This window comes from Salvia miltiorrhiza, chromosome 5, assembly GCF_028751815.1.
Source record: "Salvia miltiorrhiza cultivar Shanhuang (shh) chromosome 5, IMPLAD_Smil_shh, whole genome shotgun sequence".
Lineage (NCBI taxonomy): Eukaryota > Viridiplantae > Streptophyta > Magnoliopsida > Lamiales > Lamiaceae > Salvia > Salvia miltiorrhiza.
This window is the reverse complement of record NC_080391.1, coordinates 18,217,257-18,227,593: the sequence shown is the minus strand read 5'-3', so window position 1 is coordinate 18,227,593 and position 10,337 is coordinate 18,217,257. Positions and strand designations below refer to the sequence as shown.

Sequence of the window (10,337 nt, the reverse complement as noted above, 5' to 3'; positions counted from 1 at the left end):
TATACAAATTGAATACGAATAATAAAATATGATTCGAAATATATTCGAATACCGATTCGAATATGCAATTATTTTTACGAATATGAATTGAATCCAATGATATTCGATTCGTTTACATCCCTATTATAGTCTACTTTATTGTGTATACTAGTAATGCGTTGAGTGTCAACTTTAAATAACTTTATATTGTGATTTATAAGTAAAACTTGATAGAGAATCAATTTATATCGTAATTTATAAGTAGAAACTATAAAAGTATTTTTATATGTGGATAGGTTCAACATATGAAATCGTTGGTCGTAGTGGAAAATGGTGATTCACCAATATGATGAAGTACATATGGTTCATCCACCCTAACTCGTTTAAAATATATGTACATATACTCATCTTAAATTCAATTAAAAAGTTATTTTATTACTGATTCTATTTTCAAACAAGTATAATAATGTTCGTTAATTACATGAACACATTTAATTTTATAAAAATAATTTGTTATCTATTGCAATAACAACATGAACAATACATATAGACATGTCGATTAATGTTCGGAATCATTTCAAATTATATAATCGTACATATCCCAAAATCGATTTGAAAAATTACTTTTCTACACGTCCTAAAACTAATTATCCAAATACATTTAAATTTATAAATATCTAAATAATCAAATATAACATATTATTATTTGTCTCAATAAAATTCAAATGTTACGTAGTAAGCATTATGTAAGCATCAATAAATACATAGTATAAATATATACTAATTACTCATTCTTATCGCAAACACGATTTTTATCCAGTGATGTAAGCTGACTCCTTGAATTCCTCTGATTTAATAAAATAAGTTGTTATAGTAATTGATTATCTATCTCAATAAAATTCAAATATTACAAAGTAAACATTAACACTAAATTGTATAAATATAAAAATATATATGTGAGATTTATTTATGTTCTTTCATTTGCGAAGTTTTCTAAAAAATCAAATTGATGATGAATCAAAATAATGAGGATATAGTTCAACCATTTTAAAATGTATATACATTTGCCCATTTAAAATCCAATTCAAAAGTAATTTGTTAATTACTTGAACAATGTTTGAATTTATAAATATAAGATGTTACACTAATTAATTATTCATCACAACAATAACCAAACATTGCAAAGTGAACATTCATAATAAATAGACTTAACAACAAAAGATTAAAAATTTGATAAAATTTTGTGTAGACATGTCAGATTAATTGATAATAATAATTGACTACTAATTTAACAATAACAAAAATACCACAACTAACACGGTGTAATCATATCAATAAATAATAAGTAGAGTATCGTATTCATGGGGTCTGATAAGCGCAAACACCCTAAATAATCCTAATAAATTCTCTAGCAATATTCAAGCAAACACACTATCATGGATAATCAAAACTAAACTCAAAACAGAGTAAATAAAAATCAAATAGAAATTCTAGTAAATAAATAACTGATCCAGGGAATGTAATTTCGTTAATCATCAAATCACACAATCAACCTATTAATCCTAATTAGCAATTTTAATCCAATTCTGATGAGAGGTCACATAAATAATCACACTCTCTCACTAGAGTAGTTTATGATAGCATATTAGTAAATTCTCTATCTCCGTTAGATCTCAAGAAAATCTACTAACTCCCAAAAGCTCACAAGAATAGCTCCATATAATTCACTTATCAGAGGTTAAAATCATATCATACATTCTTGAATCCGCTAAACATTTATCCCACTAGGTCTCAAACTGAATAGCTAAACATACAAATTATTGACCAGATAATCCACAAGAAATCAAGTACTAGGAATTATGAGCAAAAACTAGAAGATAAAAAGGTATCAACAAGTCAATCACATAAATCTAATCGACAATTTACAAACGCTATAATCAGAAAAGAAAACTAGCTACACATAATAAAAGAAAATAAAAACATAATAAAAAATTAAGCAATAAAAATAAATGAAATAGATAAAACTCGGAATGAAATCTGAATAGACAGCTTGAATCTTGAAATCTTGAGTCTTCCAAAAAATAACCTAATCTATGGAAGCAATAAAATTCTAAGTCTAAGACTGAAAAATAAGAAGAGAGAGAAGAGAGGTGTAGAGAGATCAAGAAAATGACCTATATATAGACAAATGAGATAAATATACAAGAACTTAGAAATACTGATAAAAGCCCAAAAATTCGCAAAAACGAGAACAAAACAGACAAATTGGCGACCGGACTTCAGGAATCGGCAATCGCGGTTCTCCGGTAGCTGTTTTTTCACTACTGCACGCGATGTTTTTGTTTCGGCCATATCTCTTTCGTTCGAACTCCGATTTGTGATCCCTTTGCACTCACGAACTCATATCGCGATGATCTACAACTTTCATGTAGACCATGCTTCCAAATTCAACCTTCAAATTTCTGTAAAATCTATCAAAGTTCGAGCAAGTAATATTTCACAAGATAAAACAATATAAGCACAAAATAACTATCAAACACTCAATTCCCAATAAAATTGGCATAATAGGAACATTAAAAACCATGAAAAAATGAGTGTTATCACTAATTATCCAAATTCATTTATAATATATTTAAATGATTAAATATAAGTTGTTATAATAATTGATTATTTGTATCAATAAAACTCGCAAATTACAGAATAAACATTAATCATAAATGGTACAAATACCCTCTAATTAGTCGTTCTCGTCTCAATCCCGATTAATTTACTATTCATTCTCGTCTCAAACCCATCTAGTAATATACAAGTTAAGTTATCTGAATCCGTTTATAAACTCGTATCCGCCATAAATTATATTAAAATGAGATTTTACTACATGTTTTCAATCACAAATCCATATAATACCCACTAATGTCTTGCATATGTTTGAATTTATAAAATACGTAAACAAATAAAAATTTTATAACAATAATTGGTTATACATCTCAATAAAATCCAAAAAATCACAAAGCACTTATTAGTAATTAATTCTATAAATAAAAAAACATTAAAAATTAAATTAAAGGTATTTATAAATTTGCAAACTAGACAATTTACAAAAACTGTTTAAAACTAATTAAATACGAAAATTACAATTTAAATCACACAATAATTTTCCATTTTAAACTACACGATCTAAACCCAACAACTAAAATAAGATGTTTTTGGATCAAGTTTTTATAAATAAATCAATCACATTTTAGAAAACATGAATATATAATACGAATAATTTAATTAAGACAGTCATCTATAAATTTAATGCAATCATTTAATTAATTTACGGATTTTATGGATTTAAGAAGAATTAAAATATAATAATCATTGGACATGGATATTTAATGCAATAATCTAATTAAAGATAATCACCAACGAGTTTAATGCAATAATCTAACTAAGGTAAGTTGCGAATTTTATGAATTTAAGAAGGATCAGAATTAATTTACTAATTATTAGAGTTAAAATATAAAATTAAAAAGGCATAACAAGAATTTAGATAAATAAAAATGAAAGAAGAGGATGTCACGTAGAACCACCAATTAAGGAGATAACTTTAATAACTAATTAATTGTATTATTATATGAAGTAAAAACTTTTAGTTGCCTATCTTAACATGATGGTGGGGGGTACATAAGCTGTGAATCTATAAGTTTAAATATTTCCTATCTACTTGAAATTAGGGGTGTCTAAACGGGTAGCGGGTATCGGGTATACCCGACCCGACCCGTTTGGACACCCCTACTTGAAATTAACATTAACCAAAAACTAATTAGTTAAATCTTTGCTATCTACTTGAAACATTAACCAAAAACTAATTCAAACTCTGGGAAGGTGAGGTGTTTTATGTCAGATAAGTTAATTAAATACCACATGGATTAGGGTCAGGTCAAGAAACTGAGATATGATTGTTTGACTGGTTCCCCTCTACTTTGAATTAAATGAATGAAAATATTCTTTAGTTTGACTAAATTAAAATGAAAGAAATCATTGTAATTCTTCGTCTTCCAAGAATATATTGTTTAGAGCTACTTAATTACATGCATTTTCAATATGAACAAGAGAACCATATGTGGACTCATACAAATTGGCCGTAGAGGAAAAACGTAATTTTTTTTTTCTTTTCGCGGTCACAAGTTAGCTGAATTTTCTTTCTTTTGAAATTGTCAACATAATATTCAAATTTTGAACAGCTTTCCTTTATATCTATCTATATATCATAATGCGCTATTCAAATATTTAATCTTTCTATTTTAATTACTAAACGAATTGGTCGCCATTTGCTCTTTTTATGCATTCTCTTTGATGGAAAAGTGTGGATTTTTTTTAACTTTTTTTACATATGTTGTACAGTAAATAATATCTTCCGGTTAAAAGGATTTTTTTTATGAAATGTTTTTGCCTTTCTTTCACTTCAATTATGAATAAAATTTATTATGGGAGTTAGTGTGATAACATTATTATGAGAAGAAAAATGAACGTAAAGTTTTTTGTGGTATTATGTATATAACTACCCAAGTATGTAGAGTTGTCTACCAAAAAGACCCAATTCTTAATTATCGACAATACATAGCCATGGTAATTTAAATATAATAATTTGGATGTATGCCTGGTGTAAAGGCTGAAAGATGTTAAGTGTGTCATATGCTCCATCCGTCCCTCATAAATATACATATATTTACATAGTTGACCATGGTACGAGTGAGTTTTAATAAAAAATTATTTGAAGTATTGATAATGGAGAAACAGTCTCATATTGAAGGTATTATTAAGTAGATTGTGGGTAAATAGTGTAAGTTATAAGGGTAAAATTGTAAAAATTATGTGTGGGTCGGAGTAGTGTCCAAAAATAGAGTGTGCATAAATTTAAGGAATGTACCTAAAAAAAGAAAAAGGCATGCATAAACACGGGGGACGGGTGTGTGATTTTGACTTAATCCAAATTTCAAGAAGAACCTCATAAAAATTAAAATTGGTTAGAGAATCTTCGGTTTTGTATTAATTAGCCAATAAAAGAATGATATTTCAATTTTTTTATATTAATTATTATATATTGTGAATTTATTACAATTATTTAATTCTAACTATGAAGTTCATATTGTGTGATATGCACACGCACTCTCTATTAGTAACCATAAAAGCATAATCCTTTTTATATGTGTGGTAACTAATCTTACAAGTTTATATTGGTATTATATATGTAGGTTTTGTGTATAAGTCCTCGTAAAATCCTGAACAAGTCGATCGATAAATATAATCAGTAACATATTTCAGATGGAAAATATATACTAAAGTAGAAGTATCTACAAGTAAAAAAAAGAAAGAAAAAAAAAAGTAGAAGTATCCATAATATACACACTACGGCATACAATATCATTACCTGAAGAGAGAGAGAGAGAATTGAAGTTGGAGGTTTGTATGGTGTATTGCCAATCATTTCAGCAGCTGACTTATGGACCGACAAATCGGGCTCAAACAAGGGGACCCTGCTGCTTTGTCACACCCAACTTTAATCTCCAATTTGAAAAGAAAAAAAAAAGGGTAGCAATTATTTAATTAAATAGTACATGGGCTAATTGTGTAGGCAAATAAAAGCGATCAAATTAAGAAAAACCGTTTCTCATCAAGTGTTGAATTAACAATATAATTATGTAATTTGATCAATCTAATCTGTATCTCTTTCAACAACTCCCTTATTATATTTTTGACCTTTTGGCACTTAATTACCTTTATGCATTTCCTGTCTCCATTCTCCTTTTACTTTTTTGCTTTTGTCTGAATATATATCATTCAAGATCCCACAAATTCTTCTTGTCTTTCTGCACAATATAAATTCACCCATAATTGTGCTCCTCTCCAATATCTCTGTAATTATTGTTTGCAGATTTCATGGAGATTTTGAATCCTAATTCTACTTGCTTGGAACTATCCATAGCCATGCCGGGCTTCTCCTCTTCCCCATCTTCTTCCGGTGAGACTGCAACCTCTCTCTCTCTCTCCTTCGCTTCTTTGTGTGTGTCAATTACCTTTTCAATTTCTTGAAGTTTAAGTTTGATCATCAACTTCGATTCTTCTTTTTCACATATATCCTGTTGACAGAATTAGGGTTTCTGCGAAAGAAAAATTTACATCGGTTTTTTCTTTTGATGTTAATTTCTTCTTCTTTTCTAAAGAGGTGTCGACGTCATATATTTTAGGTATTTTAATTTCTTGCATGGTGGTAGCCGATCACGAATTGAAGGAGTGAAATGAAATCCCTTCTTTTATTCTCCTATATATATACTTATTCTACCAAAGTTTTTATTCTCTGCATTTTCGCCAAAAAAAAAAAAAAAAAAGAGTTATAATTCTGTGCATGGTATATCTATAAAATAGATGCCTTTTCAAGTTTGATCCACTATTTTTGTCGAATAAGACAATATTCTATAAATGCCCAAATTTAACAAGAAATATTTGATATACGTACATATATATAATATAGAGGCAAAAGGTGAGATGAAATTACTGGACATGAATGAAGCGCCGTCAAGATCAGAAGAAGAATGCGTGGAAGAAGAAGACGAAGACTGCCCATACGGCGGCGGAGGCCCGATTCCGAGGAAGAAACTCCGCCTCACAAAAGACCAGTCTCGTCGTCTTGAGCAAAGCTTCCTACAAAATCAAGCCTTAAGCCCCGTACGGATCGATCTTGTGTGTGTGTGTGTGTGTGGTTTCAGACTGAATGAAATCAATTTCTTACACTGCAGAAAGAGAAGGAGGCTTTGGCAGTGGAATTGAGATTGAAGCCAAGGCAAGTGGAGGTGTGGTTTCAGAACCGTAGAGCAAGGTACACTTATATGCATATATACCTAATTTAACTACACTTTCTCTAATTTAATTTATTTTACTATATATATTTAGGAAAATGGAATAGAATATTTTAGGAAATGTTCACAATGGGAATATAGACAAGTAGCTCTAGAATTCTAACCTGAATCAGATTCTGCCCATGTTGTTGGTCAAAATCAAATGCTGAAAAGTGATTTCTACATGAAGAAATCACAAGCATCAAATTATTAATACACACACACACACATTATGGGAGATCCATGAAGCAAAGTAACATTTTCGTGGCCTAATTTGTAGAGTTTTGACTAATTAGAAATCTACACGCTTCTCTAACCCAAACTGAATCTTGTATGTATATTTGATTATATATCTGGACGTGTCTATACTGTTGTTAATACAGTTTGCTACTGTGTTGCAATTAAGTCAAGAATTGTATTAATCTGCTTTTCATTTTATCTTTTAAGCATTTTTATATGTGAGGACTGGAAATATACTAGGGTTTAAAAGTCAAAATGTATGTGGAAATAAATTGCATTTTCACATAGTTTGTATATTGAATGTAAAATGCACGCTGAAAAGTGATTTAGGAAGTTTTGTTGTTGTAAAAAAACGTAACACATTATTGAAAAAATAAATTTTAAATTGATACAACAATTATACTTGTGAAGTGACGCAAAAAAAAAAAAGTGCGTCCACACACCAAGAGCCCCTCCTCTACATTGGTCTCTTTTAAATCGGCTTTCTAATTTTATTTTCTATTTTATCTTTAATTTAAATATATTTGTAGATTAAATTAAATATTAAATTTACAATCAATTTTTTCATAAAATAAAAATTAAACCTTACATTAATTACAGATAAAAATTACAATAATAAAAAAACAATTACAATAAAGAAAAAATTACATATGCCATCCTCGCGGTGCATAAATTTCTACAACCAACTTGTTCTAAAAATCTAATTTTGCCGGGCTCATTTTCGAAACGAAAAAGAGATAAAGAATGATATAAAAATAGAGTGAAGAAGAATAGAAGATGAAGAGAGAATAATGGTGTAAAATAAATGAGGCATTTACAGGATAAAAATGGATATTAGAAAACATAAATAAATAAAAAAAGAATGTTGTTGAATGAGCCAACTGCTCTCTTCCCATTAAAAAAAAATCGAAAAATCGTCCAAATGACCCGTTATTGGGTATTTTATTTTATTTTAATTTTAATTTTCTGATTAGGTCGTGCGTGCACGACCCGGGCTCGTCCCGCTCCGCGAGCCGCGGTGCAGATGCTCTAATGCATATGCAACGCATTTATTATTATTACTTATTTAGCCCATGATGCCCATCTTATATTCTTATAGTTGGCTGAACAGTCACGATATATTTTTAGTTGGAACGTTGAGGAACTAATTAATAAAGTAGTAGCTCGTGATTATATATATGTGCTTGATCTAATGGATTAAATCCTAATGCAGTAATTAATTAATTGAAACAGGAGCAAGATGAAGCAAACAGAAATAGAGTGTGAATATCTGAAGAGGTGGCTTGGAGCACTGACCGAACAGAATAGGAAGCTGCAAAAGGAGGTGGAGGAGCTCCGCTTCATCAAGGCTGCGCCGCCACCCCGCCAGGTATCTGCCCTTACTATGTGTCCTCGTTGTGAGCGTACCACTCTCCTTGACAAGGGCCGTGCCACCACCGCCGCCTCATCGGAGGGTAAAGTCCCATTTCTTCGGCACTCCTCCGATCCGTTAGTAATATATAAGTAGTCAATTTTAATTTTCTGATTAGTGAGGCACTAATTAGCTTATCATAGCATATATATGCTCAAGTAGTGTTGATATCATATTGTATATAAGCTATTTTTTCTCTTTAATTGTGTTGTAATTGTACTATTTAACGTGGTGCTTAATTAAACCAAAACAATCATGTTCTAATCAAACTTAGATTTGTATGTAATGTCACGAGTCTTGTACATGTGATATATACTTGTCTAATACAATTCCCATAAGCTATATTTAAACAAATAAATACAACTCCCATAATTAAGCTAACAAGGATTTTCAATCATTTAAGATACATTTGTTTTTCGGGATTTTATTATTATTATTATTATTATTATTATTATTATTATTATTATTATTATTATTATTATTATTATTATTATTATTATTATTATTATTATTATTATTATTATTATTATTATATCATTTGTTTAATGAGGAACAGCAACTGCTACACGGAAGTTTGCTTGGAGCATATTCCTGTTTGTGTAGTAGGCCGCTCCGCATACCACACACACAACATCATTTTTATATTTTATGACTTGTCAAATAATCACATTTAATTTTATGCAATGTGCAAAAGTTATCTTCGTTAAATCGAATTAAAAAAGAATATTTTTAATAAGATTTGGAATTTAGAAAATACAGCCTTCAACAATTAATACCCTTTTTCTGCATTCGCTCAACGTGTAAAAATAAATTTACATGATTCAAGTAGCATGCAGGAATAAAAATTATGATTAGTATTAGTAGTGGTCCAAGAACTCCCTCCAAGTGGAATATTATTAGAATTTGGGCTTATTTGATCAGGTTTTGGGCCTATATCGTCTAAATTTGTCCAAATTAGAATTCACAATAAAAATATTTATGAAATCAGTCGTTACTTTATGCAAAACAGATTAAAAACAACGGCAAGTAACTCAAATAAAATATCGTCATATTAAATTTCCTAAATTGTAGTTTTATTCTGTCAATAATATGAAACCATAATTAGGTATACGTGGACAAATGCTTTTGTATATCATTGATTTATAAGTGTGTGTAGTCATATGGGGCCTGTATGGGTTGTGATGGAAAAGTCTAGTGGGCCGACAACGTAACTCCAAACCAACATGTGCAACTTAACCAAATTATTATGAAATTTGAATGCAATTCAGTTGGATTAATTGGTTCTTCATCTTTTTCTTATTGTATTCCGAATCTTCACAGAATTGATTGTATTATAAAATATATAATTTGAAATATAATACAAAAGTGTATACAGACATCCTAAAATAATATCTTAGACGACAAACGGACAATTATATACTTTTTTTTTTCCTATTTGGGGAATGCATGCCCTGTGATAAGTGCCTGATCTAGTTATTTAATTAGAGTCCCGAATCTTTTGTGATTGAGAAGAACTTTGACTCACAAAACTTAATTAATATCATTAAACACAAAGTTGTGACCCATAAAAGATTTTATTGTCCTCTGTGGACTAGAGATTGGTGATTGTTAATTAATAAGATTGATTTTGCTTATTCTAAAAAAAAAAAAGATTGATTTTGCTATGAATTTAGTTATATATGGGTCTATAAAGACTCCCCATACATTAGTAGGGCTGTAAGAATCTCTCTGGGTCTAGCTATTATCCAAACAGAACATTATTTAGCTTGGGAGTGGCCGAGTGGGGCAGGCAATAAAAATAAAGAGAGGGAAAAAACATGAAATGT

At 29.6% G+C, this 10,337-nt stretch overlaps 1 protein-coding gene across 1 annotated transcript; it reads left to right on the top strand.

The window, feature by feature from the left end:
• Window positions 1-5,288: 5,288 nt before the first annotated feature.
• Window positions 5,289-8,797, top strand: LOC130986492 (homeobox-leucine zipper protein ATHB-17-like). The gene is made up of 4 exons (XM_057909920.1): window positions 5,289-5,986; window positions 6,497-6,690; window positions 6,762-6,841; window positions 8,334-8,797. Exons 1-4 carry the CDS (start codon window positions 5,905-5,907, stop codon window positions 8,605-8,607), a joined length of 630 nt encoding a protein of 209 aa, XP_057765903.1. The 5' UTR covers window positions 5,289-5,904; the 3' UTR covers window positions 8,608-8,797.
• Window positions 8,798-10,337: the final 1,540 nt, after the last annotated feature.

Bases quoted from the DNA above. Each gene is read 5' to 3' on its own strand.
- LOC130986492 (XM_057909920.1), top strand. From the start codon at position 5,905: ATGGAGATTTTGAATCCTAATTCTACTTGCTTGGAACTATCCATAGCC. The intron at 5,987-6,496 runs GTGAGACTGCAA...TATATAATATAG, and splicing joins CTCTTCCCCATCTTCTTCCG to AGGCAAAAGGTGAGATGAAA. The intron at 6,691-6,761 runs GTACGGATCGAT...CTTACACTGCAG, and splicing joins AAAATCAAGCCTTAAGCCCC to AAAGAGAAGGAGGCTTTGGC.